Raw genomic sequence first — 18705 nt, forward strand, 5'->3', positions numbered from 1 at the left:
TCGAGGCTGCATGAATATAATCATGCCACTGCACTCCCAGCCTGGATGACCTCTGCCTCCTGAGTAGCTGGGACTAGAGGCATGTGACACCACCACCTGCAGCTAATTTTCAAGCAATTCTCCTGCCTCAGCCTCCTGAGTAGCTGGGATTTATAGGTGTGCACCACAAACGGCCGGCTAATTTTTGTATTTTTAGTAGAGACAGGGTTTCACCATGTTGGTCAGGCTGGTCTCGAACTCCTGACCTTGTGATCTGCCTGCCTCAGCCTCCCAAAGTGCTGGGATTACAGGCGGGAGCCCCTGCCCCCAGCCTAAACAACTTTTTAAAAAAAAGTCCTCAGGGGGCTGTTCCCAGGATACCCCTCCCCAAATACACCTCTGAAATTGCCAGCAGAAATGGGCAAAAGTGTTCTGTTTAATACACTTTGTCTGGTGGTGCTTGAGTGCTGGTGGTTGGCTCCTCTCACTAGGACCAGTCCTGGCCCCTACTCGCCTGGCTTCCTCCAGTCGCCCCAGGTGTCCTGGGGCTGGTGGTCAGAAGCTGCCTTTGTCCTCTCCATTCATCCATCCTTGGGTCTGTCTGGTCTCTGATGCCCTCATTCAGCCTCCCGGGGTCCGGGGGTGACTGACGTGGATCCTGTTCGCTGTGCCAAGATGGCCCTCCAGATGCGGCATACCATCCCTCCCCTGGGGGTAGCAGACTCAAGGTGGCACAGCCAGAAGGTGGCCCTGGACTCTCTCTGGCACCCACTGTCTGCCCAGTGCCTCCTCTGTCCCTAGGGGACCCAGGTGCCCCTTTGGTTTCCAGGAAGGCACGTAGGCAGGCCTGCAGCTGACCGCATGAGACCACATACATGATTCACCCTTGAGGGGCCCAGGATGTACCTGATTCGGGTGTAGACGAGGTCATCTCGAGTGGCATAGGTGAGCAGGGCGTGGAGGGTGAAGCTATGATTCAACAGCTGGATGTGGACAAAGACCCGAAGAAACAGGGAAAGAAGAAATTACAAAAAGATGTGTCCAGAGACCCAGGTACTAGCTCTGCTCTGCTGCCAAAATACTGAGGCAAACCACATGCTTCAGGGCCTCAGTTTTCTCATCCATACAATGGGAAGAGTATACTAAGTGTTCTTCCAGTATTGAGATTCTCTGCATCAGAGGGCACAGTGAGAAGAGCAGGAAAATGGACAGAGATGGAGGCTTTGGCCAACGAGGTCATGGGCAGCCAAGCACTCCCTGCCTCACCATTTGGATGGTGCCTGAATCCACGTTCAGTTCCTGTAGCCACTGCACCAGGCCCTGGTCCATTGAAAGAGCAGCTGTCAAGAAGCAGTCAGGCGATGAGGCCCAGGGTGCCTCCTGCTAGAAGCTGCCTCACATTCACAATAGTGTTCTCCAGCCACGCCCAATCACCTGGGGGCTCTGAGGCCAGGGCACAGGTCCCTGCCTCCTCATTCACCCGCTGCAGAGCCCGCTGCACCAGGGCCTGGTATTCCCGTTCCTTCCCCGCCAGGACTTCCCGCAGCCTGTCGGGGGCAGAAGAGTAGAGTGGAGTGGGGACTGGGGAGTGGATTGAAGCTCGGCAGAGGCTATGAGCGATTCCAAGAGGATTTACCGATCAGTCTCCGCCCGCAGGAGGCTCAGCTGTACCATCAGAGGAGGGGGGCCCTGCTCGGGCTCCACTGGAAGCGGCCTCTGCTGGGAGTCCCCTTCTTTACTCAGCTCCTCTGACCTCGGTGAGACCACCTCCTTCTCCACCTCTACAGCCCAGTGCAATGAACTTAGGCAAGGCTACAAAGCCCGTTTGGGACCCCCAGATCCCAGCAAGGGAGTGCCGGGGTTGGGTGCCCGGCTCTGGGCAGGGCCCAGGCGGTGCTGGTAGGGGAGCTGTCCATTTAGTCACGCCCCCACCGGCGCCTGCCCGTCCCCGTCCCGCCTGGCCCCCACCGGCCCCATTAGGCGTTCATCGCGCCCAGCAAGCACCACACCCTCGCTGGCAAGAGGCCCGCGACACTCCCCTCCTACCCTGGCCTAGCACAGCCAGGGCTGCCCGCACAGCACGGCTGAGCAGCGAGTCCAGCACGAACATCCAGTGTGGGCGGATCTGGCGCCTGCGGAGGATCTGCTTCACCTGCAGAGGGAGGGAGGGCGCCGCTGAGACAGCCGAGCCTCAACTAGACGCAGGGCTTGAGTTGGAAAGGCCCGGAAAGTCTGCGGAAGGCAGGTGGGGAGAGCGGGCTTGAGGTCTAGGGATGGGCGGGGAAGCTAGGACTGGGCAGACGGCTTTTTGCTGAAGGCCTGATCTTCACGGAGGAAACAGAGAATCTTGGAACTTCAAGCCCTGGCACCTTCCCAGGCACGGGGAGCTCACTACCCGTTTCTGGGCAGCCCTAACTACCAGAGGGCGCCCTCACCGCATCCGGGAAGGCGAAGAGCGGGGCGTGCAGAAGTGTGGGTCCAAGGCCCTGGGCCCGCAGCCGTCCTAGCAGCGCCCGCAGCTCCTGGGCCAGCTGCCGGCGGTTGGGAGTATGAATGTGTGCCCCGAGGCAGCGCAGCAGCTGTTCCACATGATTTCTGCCCAGTCGGGACCCCTGAGAAGGAAGTGAGGGATTGCCAGCGCCTGTTCGAGCCAAAGAAATGCTGCCGCGGAGGTGGAGTGGCAGGGGGTGCGGGGAAGACCTCAACAGGTGTCCTGACCCTGTGCGACCACCAGGGGGCGCTAGGGCGGGCCGCCCACCTCCTCCTGCTCCTGGTGCAGATTCTCCGCCAGCGCCGGCAGCTCCTGCTCCAGCACCGCAGCCAGCATGGCCCGACGCTTGCTCTCCTGGTGCAGCAGGCTCAGCCCCGAACTCTCCTCCGGAGAGGCAGGCTCCTCGGCCGCAGGCTCCTCGGGCACCCTGGGCACAAGGGCGAGCGGCTGATTGAAGACAGGCAGTAACCGGCCAGCCACCTCTGCTGCCGGGTTTGAATCCTGGCTCTCCTACTTTCATGCCTTTCTCTCAGGGATGAACATAGATAAACCCCGCACTGAGAGGACACAACAAGTCCAAGTTAGAGTTTCCAGGACAGGGCATGGGGAGGCACCAAATGCCACATTCACAAGTGGTCAAGGTGCCCAGGCCCCCAAGGAGGGCTTTTGTAGGATGGGATAAAAAGGCAAAACCAGGCAAAGGGAACCCATCCCAGGAGCCTAGGTCTCACCGGAGCTGGCTGGTGCCCCCATAACTGAGGCAGCGCTTCGGGGGGTTGGGCGGGTGCTGAGAGGGTGCCTGAGGGCACGGGAGTGTCTGAGACTGGGTGGTTGAGTCGGCTGAAGGAGTGGGACTGGCATAAGGGGCATCTGAGGGAAGGACAGAGCTGTCAGCTGGGCCCTCCTTTGCCCTCACAGCTCCAAAGCTCCTCCACCGCCAGCATGCCCATCCTGCCACCCCCAAGCACCTGAGGGCCGTGGAGCATGTTGCGGGGAGCTGGGGCTGCGGCTCCTCTTTCCAGGCTGCAGGAAGGGGTCCCCCAGCAGCGCCTGGGCGCTGGCTCGGAGGCGGGGGTCTGGCTCGAAAGTTCGGAGGAGGAAGGCTTGGGCCTCCGCCGACAGAGAACTGGGCATTGGTGGATGCACCTTGTACATACCCACCTGCAGGGGGAGGGCAAACAAGGGTGACATTCAGAGGTGTCCAAGACCCAGGCTGGCGCTATGCCACCTCCACGGGCCAGGCCCAGAGGGGTCTCACCTGAAACATGGCAGCCTGTGGGCTCCCTAGCTCGTGGAAGGGGGGGCGACCTGTGGCCATCTCGATGACAGTGCAGCCCAGTGACCAGATGTCAGCTGCTTTCCCATACCCACGTGGGCCCTGGTCAATGATTTCTGGGGCCATATACTGCAGAGTTCCTAGGACAGAAGCAGGAGCAAAAATACCCGTCTAGGCTGTATCATGAGGTGGGAGCAGGGAGGGGAATGCCATCATCCTCAGGCTGACTGCACCCATACAGAACCTACCATCCAAAACGTACCTCAACACCTATCCTCCTGGTCATCAAACATCTATCCTGAGTTCCATCACCACCCTAGGCTCCACAACCTGCCAAGGCTTCCATCATTCATCCTAGGCTCCACTACAGTCACAGACTCCATCACCCAGAGTAGTTCCCTCACACATCCTGGACTGCATCCTCTCCCTGAACTCCATCACCCGCCTCTTCCTCCAACTCCCACCTTGACCTACATCAACACTCCTCAAGTGCTAAAGTCAATTTCATCAGTTATCCAAGCTCCAATTCTAAATGCCATCACCTCACCCCGTCCCACTCACTCACCCGGGATTTCATTCCCCATTAGGACTCTAATTCCATGCCTAGGAGAAACCCCGTTCCCCGGAAAGCTCCAAGAGATCTTTTGCTCCAGATCAGCATCCCCACTCACCACCCCACACCTCATTACCTGTGAAGGTCTCAGTGCAAGGCGTGATGCCAGCCAGCCGCTTGGAGGTGCCAAAGTCAGAAATCTTGAGCAGCCCACTGAAGGTGTTGATCAGCACGTTGTCCCCCTGATTGATAGTCATTAGTGGACACTGGGCCGGCTCCCTGACGGCAGAACTAGACCGTCTTTCTGGGATCCCATCTCCTGGAGAGCCCAGCCTGGTTCTTCCTCTGTCAACAGTCTCCCCTTGCCATCCCACTTATATGCCCCTCTGGGAGCTGACAACTGGTATGGCTTCAGAGCTGAACTTTTCCCCTCCTTCTCTAAGCAGCCTCTCTGATGAATTTCCTACCCTTTGCAACAGGTCTGGTCACTTAATCTAAACTGTGTCTGGGACCATGTCTCCTCCCTCCCAATCCCCCTCCCCAGATGAGGGCGAGTCAGCCCCAGGCAGGGCTTACCTTGATGTCCCTGTGTACAATGTGGTTGTCATGCAAGTAGCCAAGTCCCTGCAGGATCTGGCGGGTGTAGAAACTGATGGTGCTCTCATTGTCCTTCAGGGGTCCCCACACTGACCGCAGCAAGGAGGACAGGCTGCCTGGGTGGGGGCAGTCCAAGTTCATTGTTCCCACCCACTTGCTCCAGCCCACATCTCTCTGCTCAAGGCGCAAACACACCCATGTCGTAGCCCCAGCTCCATCACCCAATGCCACTCCTCAGCTAATTCTAGGCTACACCACCCCCACACACTAGGGTGCGTTTCCCCCTAGGGCTCTCTACCTTTGCCTGCCTCGGTCCCATGCCCCACACTTCCCATGCCCCAGCTCCATCACCCAGCGCCACTCCTCAGCTAATTCTAGGCTACACCACCCACACACACTAGGGTGCGTTTCCCCCTAGGGCTCTCTACCTTTGCCTGCCTCGGTCCCATGTCCCCACACCTCGGTCCCATCCCACACAGGGCAGGTACCTCCAGGCACTTCCTCCATGAAGATCTTAAGGTAGCCGCCCTGGCTAGCTGAGCCCAGATAGCGCACTATGTTCTTGTGGCGCAGGCGTTTGTGAAGAGCGATCTCTTCATGCAGAGGCTGAGAGAACCTGGGGGGAGGTAAGGGAGAGAGGAAAAAGGGCAGATGTGGGCAGAGAAGCCCAGCCCCCGCCCCCAGGACCCGCCCCGCCCACAAGCCCTCTCCGACCTTTCCCACCCTTACTACCCTGCCCACAGGACCCTCCAGACCTGAGTCCCGATCGCATGGTCCTGGTTCTTCCGGCCACGGGCCCAGTCCAAAGGGCTCGACCTCTCAGCTCCTACAAGTTCGCCCACTAGGTCCCGCCCACAGGAGCCGCTCAGCTCGTGCCCCCGCCCACTCGGCCCTTGAGAGCCCTCCCCGGCCCGCGCGGCCACGCAACGCACCTGCTGTCCCGCTCTGGGATCTCCTTGATGGCGATGCGCACCCTCGTGTGGCGATCGCGGCCCGCGTACACCACCCCATAGGTGCCCTTGCCCAGCACCAGCCTCTCGCCCGTCTCCGTGTACTCATAATCAAACTGCCGGGCGTGGGGTGAAATGGGGGTTCAGCAGGGCCCGTGGCCCCTCACCCTCCGCGAGCACCCAGTCCTGCGTCCTCACCTCCAAGACCTCCCCCACGCCCTCTGCTTCCTCCGCGGGCGCTGTGGAATCCGGGTTCGTCACCAATGCCTGGATCAGGCTGCAGAACCTGAAGGCGGGGGAGGTCAGACCCGCGGGAGGGGCCTCTTGGTCCCCACCTAAGCCGGAGCACCCGAGGGACGTCATCCCTTCCTTTCTCCCCACTCCCCCGGTCATCCTGGCCCTCAGAGTACACCAACCACGAAAGGCTGCGCACCATTGGCAGTGCCCTACACTGGGGAAGCACAGCTGGACGTCCTGGGCCGGGGGCAGTGCATAGAGGAAGCAGCAGCGCTCATCCCGCTTGGAGGCGCTGGGAGGAGATGAAGAACCCGGTGAGTGCCAGGCTGGGCGGCAGCGACCCTCATCTCCTGGTCTTTCTAGTCACCCCAGGTTCTGCCTATCACCTGACTCCGCATATGGAGGTGACTGGGAAGGTCCAGCTGGAGGGAATGTCCTGCAAGAAGAAATAGGGTGTGATTCAGGGTGCGGGGACAGGAGAGAGGTCTGAGGATGGGAGAAAGGCTCCACAGAAGAGGTGCCCACAGAGGAGAGTGAGGGGCCTCAGCAGCGACTTCACCTGGGTCTCCGGCTCCAGCAGGCTCAGGGTCACTGTGCTCACGGGGTCAGTACCCTGAACCTTGAGCTTCGCAGGCAGCAGCACCTTGTTCATCTCCAGGACCAGCACCTGTAGGCAGTGGGGGTGAGGGGTTGGTCAGAAGCGGTCCACCCCTTTCCCAGGTCCACCACCCCCACAGGCCTCACCAAGCACTGGTCACCCTGGGGAGAGGCTGTCTTGAATGGCTGGCAGGACTGTAGCAAGAAGTGGAGCCAAAAGTGGGCACGGCGTGGTGGCCCTGTAGGGGGCTCTGGCGTGGGCCTGAAGTGCTGGTACAGCAGGAAGGTTTCCATCACAGACACCAGGTACCTGCATGCAAAGCCATACCCTCAGTTCAGCCTAGGCACCAACCAGCACTGCCAGGCAGAGGAATCTGGCCTGAATATAGCCAGAACGTTAGCATGGGGTGCCACAGGCACTGTTCTAAAAGTAGCCAGGTCATTGGCTCAGGGTTCAGGCTAGCATGCCAACAGACATAGATGCAGGAGCTGACAGCCCAGGTTAGGTCAAGAATGCAGAGGGGGTCACCTACCATATGGGGGCATTGAGCTTATACAGCTGCTCTGCAGCCAGCACCACCTGGATGGGGTCATTGGCGAGGATCTGGGCTCCCAGGTAGAAACCCACATCCCAGTAATATTGCATCTTCTCCACGCAGCCTTTGCGGGCCAGCAGGCAGCCCAGCTTCATGCCTGGGGGAGAGGGGCATGGGCTCCAGTGAGTGTGGGTGCAGGGCTGAGAGAGGCCCACCGTTTCTGTGGGCCTGAGTGTGGACATGAACATAGATACGAGTAAATTGTTAGATATGGCAAGACCTTGGGTGGGGACAGGAGCTCAGGCATGGGTATATGTGGCGTTCGGGACGTAAGGTACACACAGGTGTGAGTTTGGGAACAGTTTTGGGTTTGAGGGCTCCTGAGGGCATTAGGACCCAGGTGTGGGTATGGGCAGGATAGTCCAAAAGGGATGAACTCATCCTAGCTCTTGCCCAGTGTGCCCTCTTCCTGCCCTCTTCCCAGGCCCCTCTGAACCCCTGTGGGTGAGAAGACGAGGCCAGGATCTGTGCTCACCTATTAGCCGGAGCTCCTTTGAATCCTCAAAGTGCTGCCCAGCAGCAATGAGGAGCACAGCTGCATTGATGCCTGAGTGGAGGCTGGGCTCAACGTCAAAGGCCTTGCGATACCTGAGGTGGGGGTGGGGGGCACAGGGCTGGACCATGTCCACAGCACCTCATCTCACAGCTCAGCCCACCGGCCACTCACTGTGCTCCTCACCAGTGATAGGCCTGCTCCCGGTGCCCGGCGTCCTGGAAGCCCGAGCTGAAGAACATGTCCTTGTAGATACGGCCACACATGCAGTACAGATCGGGTGCAACAGAGCCCTCAAGCTGTACCAGCGGCAGCAGCACGGCCAGTGCCTTTGCCCGGTCCCCAGGCCTGTTCCTCCTAGGGAAAAGAAAAGATGGGCTCAGGCCCTCCCTGATGGCCCTGGCCTACTCCCTACAGGGACCTCTAGACACTGAACAGCAGGGAACCTTCCAGGGGCCTGACAATAATGACTTCAAAATGACAGTGATCCTGGCCAGCACTGACCTCTCTAGCGGTAGTGACCTCAGATGGAAGTGAAGTCTTAGATTCAGTGACTCTAAGGAGCAGTGATCTTAGACAGCTGTGACCATACCATGGGCAGCACTACCTCCCCCGCCCCCACCCTGGCAGTAACTCAGAACAACAGGGACCTATTGACATCAGGGACCCTGGTCAGCAAATTCCCCAAACAGCAGTGATCCCAGACAGCAATGGCTTTGCCAAGCAGAGACCCAGGTTTCAGAAACCTTTATGTGTCTACGACCTAACCCCTGCTCTGCCACTCACCGGTTGAGGGCAAAAGTATAGTGAAAGCAGACGTTATGCTGTGCGGCCACATCACAGGTGGGCAAGGCCTGCAGTGTCTCCACCAGCTCAATGATGGCTGAATAGTCCTGCATCAGAGAATGGCAAGCACTAGCATCATGGGCCCCCAGGCCCCGAGGAACCTTGAGCCGGGGTCCTGTCCCACCCCTGACATCCCACCCACCCACCATCCTCTGCAGACCTCCCTTAGGCCCCGTGTACACCACACCTCACAGGGAGAACCCACCGTATACCCCATGCTGGGTGTTCCGAACCCACAACTGCCCCGGGAGGCAGCAACATGCTTACATGCTTATCCTCTGTTACAGATAAGGAAGCCCACACTCAAGAGATGTTTGATATTTGCCCAAAGCCACCAGTGAGCAAGTGGCACAGCCAGGAGCTGAACCTGGGTCTGTCTGACTTCAAATGCCGGCGGCTCTACTGCCTCTCTGAATGCCACACACCTGCACGTCGCGGTAGGAGAGCAGCAAGTTCATGACGATGTCGGGGCTCAGCAGCTCCACGCTGTCCAGTCTCTGCTGCAGGCGAGCCAGCTCCTGCCGAAGCTGCAGCCCACTGAACCGCTCCCGTGCCTGCCGGATGTCCCGCCGAATGGTCTCCCGGAAATAGCCACTGATGCCCAGGGCAGGGGAGGCAGGGAGAGAGAATGGTGGGGCCTGCACCTCAGCCCCAGCCCTCTGTACCCTCACCAGCCCCCTTCTGGGACACCCTTCCTGGGGCCCTCATTACCAAGAGTCTGTGGGTGTGGCCTCCAGCAGGCGGGCAAGCCGGCTCACCAGGGGAGTGAGCAGGGCCTCGGTGCCCACTCCAGCCTGTACCAGCCCATCAGCCAGGCCCCGCAGAAGGCCTGCATCGCCACACAGCACCCGACCAGTGGCCGTCACCACATAGGGGATCAGTGTGTAGCTGCCAACGCAGTCCTGGTGGAGGGAGGCAGGAATCAGTGAGGTCAGGGGTCAGCACAGGGCTAAACAAGGGGAATGAGAGCACCAAAGGTCAGCACCAGTGGGAGTTGGAATTGCAGGAAAGGGGCACCATCATGAAAGGAGGCAGCAGGAAACAGAGGAACACATGGATGTCAGGGGGTATTAGGTGACTGAGGAGGCCAGGAGGATTAGTGGAGGTCAAAGATTATAGTGGAAGTCAAAGGGCACTTTCGAGTGAGAGGTGGATTCTGCTCACCGAGTTCTTCTGGAAAACATCCTCCTGCAGGAGGCAGACAGTCAGATACTGGTGTTCTGCGTGGGCCTCACCCCAGCCCTGTGCCTGCCCCCACCAGTCCCAGGCCACCTACCCGCCACCTACCCGCAGGGCCTGCAGGTCAGGGAGGTCCGCCTGGGAGCACAGTAGCACGTTGTTGGTCATGCTGAAGCTCTCACGCACACCGAGGTGGTAGAACAGGGAGGGCTGTGCCAGCGAGCTGCTCACCTCCAGCACCACCACATCTGCAAGCACAGAGTGGCTGGCACTGATCCCTGAAGCCCAGCTTGATGGGGAAGGAGCCAGGGTCCATCCTGGCTCTGCCTATCTTGCTGTGGGACTCCAGTAGGGTCTGGTTCTGCTCTGGGCCTCATTTGGCCCTTTTTAGGGTCCCCTGGCACGTTCACAGAACTGATCTCTGTGGTATTGCAGGAGAGGAGTTGGGCTCACTGGGCTGAGACCCTCAGGCCACGGTTCAGAGCCTGTGAGCACCTGGCATGGGGGAGGGGAGGCTGTGGACAGGTTCAGTCTGTTCCAGGCCATTTGGGAGGCAGGAGTTGTGCAAACATAGAAGTCCTCTCTCCTAGGTCTTCAACGCAATCTCTTGAAAGAGGCTACTATCAGTATGCATAGACAACTCTGTGCCTACATGTATGTATGTGTGTGTCTGTGACATGTATAGCTTACTATGTCTGACTGCATTTGTGTGACAGCGTCTGCCAGGGCCTGCATGAGTCAACATGTATGCGATTTGTGTCCGTCGATAATTGTGTCTTTGTGCCCGAGTGGTCGGGTCAGCCTTCATTTTAGGCTGCGATTTCTTGGACATCCAGGAAGCCCAGCTCCCGAACTCTTGAAGTGGCAAGTAAGTATGGGGGCGGAGCATCCAGGCTAGCAGGAGGGAGGAGTGACCCACGAGGGAATAGCCTCCTTCTGGCCCCGCCCCTGGCCTATCCTTCTCCGCCCACTTGCCCCGCCCATTATTTGTTGGCCTCTGACGCTACTTAATCTCCCTCGCCGGGTGTCCAGTCTCATTGGGTCTCTTCGCTTCTCTTTTTGCCTTCCCAGTCCGATTCTCGGAAGTAGTATGCTAGGACTCCTCAACTCCAGCCTCCCTGGTACAGCCCCTTTCCCTAAGTCCAAGCTCCTCTCTCAGGAATTGTCTTCAAGAGATCCGCGTGACATCCTCCTGAGGCTGAGTTCTCCAACCCCACCCCTGAGACTACAGCTCCGCGCAGCTCCCCGCCCTGCCCCGCCCCAGAATTCCAAAGCCCCGCCCCATCCTTGCCTCGCTCGCTGGGCACTGCCCCGACGGAAGGGTGCCAAAGCCCCAACTCCAAACCCAGGAGCCGCACCTGGATCCCTGTCTCGTCCCGAGCCCCGCCGCGCCCCACATCCCCTAAATCCCACTTTTTTCACGGCCCTGTCTCAAGCCCTTCAGCTTTAGGTCACTTTCTAAGTCCCTTAAACTCGATACCCCTCTCGGCCCCTCCCTTGAGCCGTATTGCCTGGGCTTGGTCCCTTCTCAGGACCTTAGGCCCCTCCCGGATCCGGTCCCGCCCCCGGCGCGCTCACCCGCGTTGTAGAAGGCGTCCAGCGCTGCGGTGTCGCCTAGCGCCAGCGTCCCGAAGGGCAGGCTAAGCAGCTGCGGCGGCGGCCGCGGCCCGGGAAGCTGCGCGCAAGCCTCGCGCAAGCAGCGCAGGGGCAGCGGCTCCGCCTCGGTTCCCTCCCGAGGCTCCAGCCCGGGCTGCGGCTCCCGGGTTAGCACGTAGACCACGCTGAGCGGCCGGCTCCGCGCGCAGCCCCGGCCTGGGGGCGTAGCGAGCAGCCGGCCCCGGCTCAGCGCCTCGGCCAGAGGGTCCTGCCAGCAGCTGCCCGCGCGCTCTGCCCCGGACCGGGGGCACGGCCCCGCCATGCGGGGGCGCTCAGGCGCGGGGCGCGGCGCACTGGGAACCCGGGGCGGCGCAGGAGCCTGGGCCGGCGGATCGGGAATCTTGGGATCCGGAATCCGGTCGAGATCGGAGAATCTCCTACGGGATCTGGGGATCCAGAATCCGGTCTGACGTCCCGTTCCAAGAATCTAAAGTCCAGGGAGAAATCCGAGTTCGGACTTGGCAAGGTCCTGAGGTTCTGAATTCGGGAATTGGGTCCCAGAATCTGGGACATCCGGTGAGCGGCAGCTCAGAGCCACTTGGGGGATCCTGGGAATCGGCCCGGAGGTGCCCGCCAACTGGACTCAAGGGAGCGGCCGCCAACGCTGTCCTGCCTTCACATGTAGGCTGAACCCAGCCCTTTCCCGGCCTACCCGGAAAGCTCCACCCTCGGCCCTGGGGCAGCGCCGCTCCCTAGCGGCCGGAGACAGCCTCTCCCCTCCCTTCTCTCCCGCCAGAACTTCGGAAACTGGCCGCTTCCGGAACAGCCTGCTGCCCCCAAGCACCCCAAGACTGTGGACTGCTCGCAGCAAGCGAGAATAAAATGTGTGACAAGGCCAGAGCTAGGGAAAAGGTTCGATCTGCAGGCCCTGCCCTGCAGGAATCTGTTGAATGAAATGGCTCTCTAGAGACATCAGGGTGCGCAGAGCACCGTGAATAATGGGTGTCCTCCAGGGCCCAGTGAGTGCAGGCAGGGAAGGACTGGGATGGGGGAAACCTTCACCCTAGGCCGTTTGCTCAAAAGCCTTCAGACCTGGAGTGGGACTTGGCATCTGAGCCTTTACTGTTGCTTAGGAGGCTGCTTTCCCTAGGGCCCAACCTGCTGTGGAGACCCGCTGACCTTTGACTTCTATCCAGAAAGTGACCATAGGCCCTGAGAAGCACTTTCCACTCTAAACATATTTTATTTTATTTTGAGATGGAGTCTTGCTCTGTTGCCCAGGCTGGAGTGCAGTGGCGCCATCTCAGCTCCGTGCCATCTCAGCTCCCCGAAACTCTGCCTCCCGAGTTCAAGCAATTCTCCTGCCTCAGCCTCCCAAGTAGCTGGGATTACACGTGCCACGATGCCCGGCTGTTTTTTGTATTTTCAGTAGAGATGGGGTTTCACCCAGTTGGTCAGGCTGGTCTTGAACTTCTGACCTCTTGATCCGCCCGCCTCGGCCTCCGAAAGTGCTGGGATTACAGGTGTGAGCCACCTCACCTGGCTTTCTAAACATTTCTTTACCCACCCCTTGAAGGAGACAACTCCAGCCCTTTGGGCTACAACAGCTTCTCAGCTTCAAATCCCCAAGAATCCCCAACTTTCTTGTGTGAATTAATGACCTGGTATAAGCCTCAGTGGACCCTGAAATCAAGAACTGGGGACATAGGGTGAATAACTTGTCCTTTCCATCTTTCCTTCCAGCCTCCTGACACAAGCTGAAACTCGCGTCCCTGGTCCGCCCTCTAGAGTTTTTCACAGTAACTAGAAGAGTCTTGAAAGGGTTAACATGATTTTATTTTAAAATGTGGACAGGCAAGCAGAGGTGGTTGGCAAAGGGGAGGTGGCTGAGGGTCCGGAAGTTGAACAGGAGAGATAAGGGCACTGGCTGCTAGAGTGCCCTATTGAAGCATCATCCGAACCCTGCGGTAGGGGTGGCCCACACCACGGCCTGAGGCCCAGTCAATTCCATATTTATGGGCAGCAGCCTCAGACATTGTGTAGCGACCATTGAGATTGGATCGATAACAGGATCCATACCACCAGGCACCGTGGACAATCACAGCACAGTTGCTCTCACTCGAATCGTGGTCAGCGTCATAGGTGGTAAAAGGCCTCCCGCTATGGAAGCTCAGGGAATCCCCTGGCAGGGAGAGGATGGAAAGCACCTTGGTGCCCAGCTCCATGCCTGGCACCTTTGGAGATATAATCCCGTGCGAGTCTCAGAGCAGCTAGGAATTTAATTTTATCAGGCCCTGTGAGCAGCACCAAGGGGCCAGGTTGTTTGCTCAGGGTCACTTGGCTAGTCAAAGCAACAGCAGGACTTTTTTTTTTTTTAAAGATGGGGTTTCGGCCGGGCGCGGTGGCTCAAGCCTGTAATCCCAGCACTTCGGGAGGCCGAGGCGGGTGGATCACGAGGTCAAGAGATCGAGACCATCCTGGTCAACATGGTGAAACCCCGTCTCTACTAAAAATACAAAAAATTAGCTGGGCATGGTGGCACGTGCCTGTAATCCCAGCTACTCGGGAGGCTGAGGCAGGAGAATTGCCTGAGCCCAGGAGGCAGAGGTTGCGGTGAGCCGAGATCGCGCCATTGCACTCCAGCCTGGGTAACAAGAGCGAAACTCCGTCTCAAAAAAAAAAAAAAAAAAAAAAAAAAGATGGGGTTTCACCATGTTGGTCAGGCTGGTCTTGAACTCCCGACCTCAGGTGATCCGCCCACCTTGGCCTCCAAAGCAACAGCAGGACTTGAAGTTGGGACTGACTGTCTGGCTCCAAGGCTCGAAGCTTTTCACTGTCTTACACCTTCCAGAATCCTCAGCCTCCCTCTAGCTCCTTTGTCTCCTCTCAGCTCCCAGCCAGCCTGAGCAACTCTGCTAGGAAAAGCTGGGAGGAATCTCTTAGATGCCCGGGCAGGAAAGGGGGTTCCCTGAGGCACCCCCTCATAACCACTTCCCTCTTTTAAATCTCTCTCCAACAGTCACTGTTTCTCTGAAAGAAGATTTCCTTGGTTCCTCTTCCAAAGCAGAGAATGCTAACATTCAACAGAGCCTCAGGCAGCACCCACAACCTCCTCCTTGCCTCCCTGCCCCCCACCTTTTTTTTTTTTTTTAGACAGTCTTGCTCTGACGCCCAGGCTGGAGTGCAGTGGCGTGATCTCAGCTTGCTGCAACCTCCGCCTCCTGGGTTTAAGTGATTCTTTTGCCTCAGCCTCTCAAGTAGCTGGGATTCTAGGCACTCGACACCACTTCTGGCTAATTTTTTTTGTATTTTTAGTAGAGATAGGTTTTCACCATGTTGGGCAGGCTGGTTTTGAACTCCTGACCCCAAGTGATCTGCCTGCCTCATCCTCCCAAAGTGCTAGGCACGCCACTGTGCCCGGCCTCCCTGCCCATTTTATAGAGGAGGAAACTGAAGCTTAGTGGGGAATAAGACTCGCCCAAGGTCATACAGGTACTAAGTGGCAGAGATGGATTCAATGCAGGTCTGTTTGCCTTCAGAACCCAAATTCTTCACTATTGCACCATCCTCTCATGATTGCCGTTTCTCAGATGCAGGAAACTAGGCCCACAGAGGAGAAGGGATTGCCCTGGGTGCTTCATGGGGGGCAGTAGCAGCACTGGGAAAGGACCCAGCCTCCTTCCTCTGCTCTCCTTAGGCTCACTCACCTGCAGTGCCCCCTGAAAACTTGCCCAGCACCAGCTGGTAGTGGTCTACCTCCCGGAGGAGGCGGAAGGTTGCATACTGGGCAAAAGTACGGTTGCCATTAAAGTCTTCCAGCTCTACCCGCAGCTCCCAGGTACCTGGAAGTGAGGGGAGGCAAGGATGGAGCGAACCTCAGATCCGGGGATTGAGGCAGGGATTCAGGATGGCAGACAGTAACCCCCAGACTTCCAGACTCTGCTGGGAACTCACCCTGGAGAGTAAGCTGGTGCAAATTCTCATTTCCCAGCCAGAATTCAGACTCCTGGTTCCCAAAACCTGCTTTGTAGGAGGACCAAGAGCGGAAGAAATCCACAGAACCATCCCGGCGCCTCTGAAACACCTAGGGAGGAGTGGGGGCACAGCAGCTATTACTCCAGGCTGGGCACGGGTAGCTGAGGGTGCAGGAACTGTGAGGGGTGGGTGGACACCCTCTCTCTCTTTGAATTGGGGCCAAAGAGGGATTGGATCTCGACTCATTGCAACCTCTGCCTCCTAGGTTCAAGCGAATCTCCTGCCTTACCCTCCCGAGTAGCTGGGATTATGGGTGTAAGCTACTGCACCCGACTCAAGGTCCTTTCAAATGGCACCTCCTCTCTGAAACCCTCATACTTCTTCAGGACCCATTGGAAGCTCACTAAACATTTGTCAGTGAATTCCTCTAGGAAATGCCTGCTCTGATGGGCTTGGGCTTCCTAGGGGCCAACGGGGAGAAGTGAACACTGGGCCATTCTCTGACACTCACCAGCCAGCCGCCCCCCTCAGTGTCCATGTCACAAAAGACTCGGAGGGCCCTGCCCCCAGGTAGGCACAGATGGTACCAGCCACTCAAGGTGGCGCCCTGGCTCAACAGCTCCCGGCAGTTTCTGGGGCCTGGCAAAGGGGAGATGGGCTGAGGGAGGGGGCACCCAGGTTATTCCCTGACCCCCACCACCAGGCACTGGAACAAGTGCGGGACCCTAGGGGCCCTCTTGGCTTCTTCAGGTCCCTCAAGAGCAGTTCTAAGGAGGCTATGGGGAGGGGCTTGGCCACACTGGCGGGTCTGCCAACACCCAACACGGCGTGATCCCAAGTCCCTGGCTCCTGCGAGGGCTGCCTCACCTTCCTGGCACCGGAGTAGGTTTGCTGAATCTCCTGCCCCAGAGAAGAACCAAGTGTTGGCTGAGAGCTCTGAGCATCCCCATGGCCGTGCCCATGAACCACCAGTGGAAAGGGTACCCAGGCCCTTCTCCAAATCCTCCCCACTCCTCCCAGCCTTCGTCCCCCATGGGAGGGCCATCATAGGGTACCACAGGGTACCCAATTCTTCCCACTCCTCCCAGCCTTCCCTCCCCCTGTAAGAAGGCCATGATAGGCACAGCAGCCAAGCAGAGACCCCACTCTAGAGTCCAGAAACAGAAGCAAAGAAAGGGGGGAGGCCTCCAGCCTCACATACTCACCTGGCTCACCCTTGGGGCCCATCTTGCCAGGTGGTCCAGGTTGTCCTGAAATCTCAGAGGCACAGATGCCCTGAGTCCCACCCCATGCCCAAGACCAAAAAGAAACAGGAGACTTGGAGCCAGAGGTCAAATGCCAGTGTCACCCTTCACTCACTCTGTGACGGTGGGCAAATATTTTATCCTCTCTGAACCTCCATTTCCTCCTCAGCAGAATGAGGATGAAACCACCTACCTGGGAGAGTTGATCTTAGGATGCGGGGTGCCCAGCCTGGAGCTGGCACAGAGTAGGTTCCTTGCCCCTTTGTGGCGGTCCCTCAGCACAGACAGAAGTTGCTGCATTCCTGCCTTTCCCGCTCCCAGCCCACTCCCCACCTCTCTCACCTTCAGGACCTGGGGCCCCCTTCTCCCCACGACTTCCTGGAGCTCCAGGACAACTGGGGAGGAGGACAACTTTGCTGGCTTCCAGTTCCCTGGGTCCTACAGGGAGACACAGGCAGAGTGGGCACAGGGTGGACTGTCTCTTCCAGACCCCTCAGCGGTTCTCTTCCTGTTTCTCAGATTCCTACTGTCAGGATGCTTGTCGCCTGAGCTAGCAAGGTTTCACGTGCTTTACATTCATTTGCATATATTTACATGCAGAGCCCAGATTATGAAACTCCCACCCTGCTCCTTGAGGCTGATGAGCCTTGGTCAGGGGACACCCAGGGAGGGAATGAGGTGTGGCTTGGTGAGGAGGGCACCCTAGGTGCCTACCTGGGCAGCTGGGGTGGTCCTGGGTCTTTAGGCAGGCAGGCCCCCCAAGCAGGAGGAGCCACAGGGAGAGCAGGATCCGCAGTAGGCCCATCGTGTTGGGGCCACTGGGAGAAGGATGCCAAATTATAAGGGGGCCAGGCTGGTGGGAGGACATGCAGCAAGACTTCCTCCCATTGTCCCCCAGAGACACCCCACCCAGACTGGAGCCAGCAGGGGGTGGCGTTATTTCCTCCCACAGCCCCAGAGAGAAAGGTCATTATCCCTGCCCTATCCAACTAGGATGGAGCCCAATTTTTTTTTTTTTTTTTTTTGACACGGAGTTTCACTCTCGTTGCCCAGGCTGGCGTACAATGGCGCGATCTCAGCTCACTACAACCTCTGCCTCCCAGATTCAAGTGATTCTCCTGCCTCAGCCTCCTGAGTAGCTGGGATTACAGGCGCCTGCCACCATGCCCGGTTCATTTTTTGTATTTTTTTTTTTTTTAAGTACAGATGGGGTTTCATCACATTGGCCATGCTGGTCTTGAACTCCTGACCTTAGGTGATTCACTCACCTCAGCCTCCCAAAGTGCTGGGATTACAGGAATGAGCCACCATGCCCTGCTGGAGTCCAACTTCTTATCCTGGCTTTCAGGGTTCTGCAGCCACCTCTCCAGACCTCTATGTTCACAGTCCCTCTACCTGTAAAGCCTCATCCGTCCATGAAGGTCCAGCTCTACAACCGTCACTGCAGCCCCCATTCCTCCTCTGCTGGGAATCCTTCCCTGATCCTTGTTAATGCTATGAATAGTGACTGCTGCTACCATTTACTGGGCAGCTACTGCATTGCAGCGTCATACTGATGTCACCTCCAATCCTTATGCAGACTCGCTCTTAGCCCTTATTATTGCGTTATGAGCCTGGTACAAAATGGGTGCTCAATAGAAAGGAGTTAAATGAATAAGGAAAGAGAAACTGAGGGCCAGGATGGGACATGACTTCTGTTCTCTCTGGCACTTATATGCTGAAAGCCGCAGAGCTTTTACCCAAGTCCCATGCCCCAACCAGGGAAAAGCACCATTGAGAAAGTGACTCCAGGCCAGACACAGTAGCTCACGCCTGTAATCCCAGCACTTTGGGAGGCCGAGGCAGGTCGATCACGAGGTCAGGAGATCAAGACCATCCTGGTCAACATGGTGAAACCCTGTCTCTACTAAAAATACAAAAATTAGCTGGGTGTGGTGGCAGGTGCCTGTAATCCCAGCTACTCAGGAGGCTGAGGCAGGAGAATCGCGTGAAACAGGCAGTTAGAGGTTTCAGTGAGCCAAGATTGTGGCACTGCACTACTCCAGCCTGGGTGACAGAGCAAGACTCTGACTCAAAAAAAAAAAAAAAGAAAGTGA

General features: G+C 57.9%; 2 protein-coding genes across 10 annotated transcripts; both read right to left on the reverse strand.

Moving 5' to 3' along the window:
- Nucleotides 1-397: 397 nt before the first annotated feature.
- MAP3K6 (mitogen-activated protein kinase kinase kinase 6) lies at nt 398-12112 on the reverse strand. Of its 9 annotated transcripts, none has more exons than XM_010345981.3 (29): nt 11373-12111; nt 9903-10042; nt 9780-9803; nt 9327-9517; nt 9041-9209; nt 8556-8662; nt 7956-8126; nt 7752-7864; nt 7214-7373; nt 6828-6990; nt 6643-6750; nt 6470-6519; nt 6280-6375; nt 6045-6132; nt 5829-5962; nt 5385-5512; nt 4876-5012; nt 4436-4541; nt 3729-3886; nt 3439-3631; nt 3202-3340; nt 2738-2897; nt 2415-2591; nt 2026-2131; nt 1616-1760; nt 1414-1526; nt 1246-1319; nt 886-962; nt 398-687 (listed from the first exon to the last, which is right to left on the reverse strand). In XM_010345981.3, the coding sequence occupies exons 1-29, from the start codon at nt 11710-11712 to the stop codon at nt 597-599; spliced, it is 3858 nt and encodes a 1285-aa protein (XP_010344283.2). In that variant the 5' UTR covers nt 11713-12111; the 3' UTR covers nt 398-596. The 9 variants fall into 9 exon arrangements, 7 of the variants coding, with proteins under 7 accessions (XP_010344283.2, XP_010344291.2, XP_010344269.2 ...); XR_745873.3 differs by having other exon boundaries at nt 598-687; nt 1246-1299; XM_010345989.3 differs by lacking the exon at nt 9780-9803.
- A 1092-nt stretch (nt 12113-13204) lies between these two features.
- On the reverse strand, nt 13205-17442 carry FCN3 (ficolin 3). Its single transcript, XM_003921272.4, has 8 exons — nt 17324-17442; nt 16952-17047; nt 16571-16615; nt 16233-16265; nt 15877-16004; nt 15345-15474; nt 15098-15232; nt 13205-13572 (listed from the first exon to the last, which is right to left on the reverse strand). Exons 1-8 carry the CDS (start codon nt 17412-17414, stop codon nt 13331-13333), a joined length of 900 nt encoding a protein of 299 aa, XP_003921321.2. The 5' UTR covers nt 17415-17442; the 3' UTR covers nt 13205-13330.
- Nucleotides 17443-18705: the final 1263 nt, after the last annotated feature.

This window comes from Saimiri boliviensis, chromosome 11, assembly GCF_048565385.1.
Source record: "Saimiri boliviensis isolate mSaiBol1 chromosome 11, mSaiBol1.pri, whole genome shotgun sequence".
Taxonomy (NCBI): Eukaryota; Metazoa; Chordata; class Mammalia; order Primates; family Cebidae; genus Saimiri; species Saimiri boliviensis.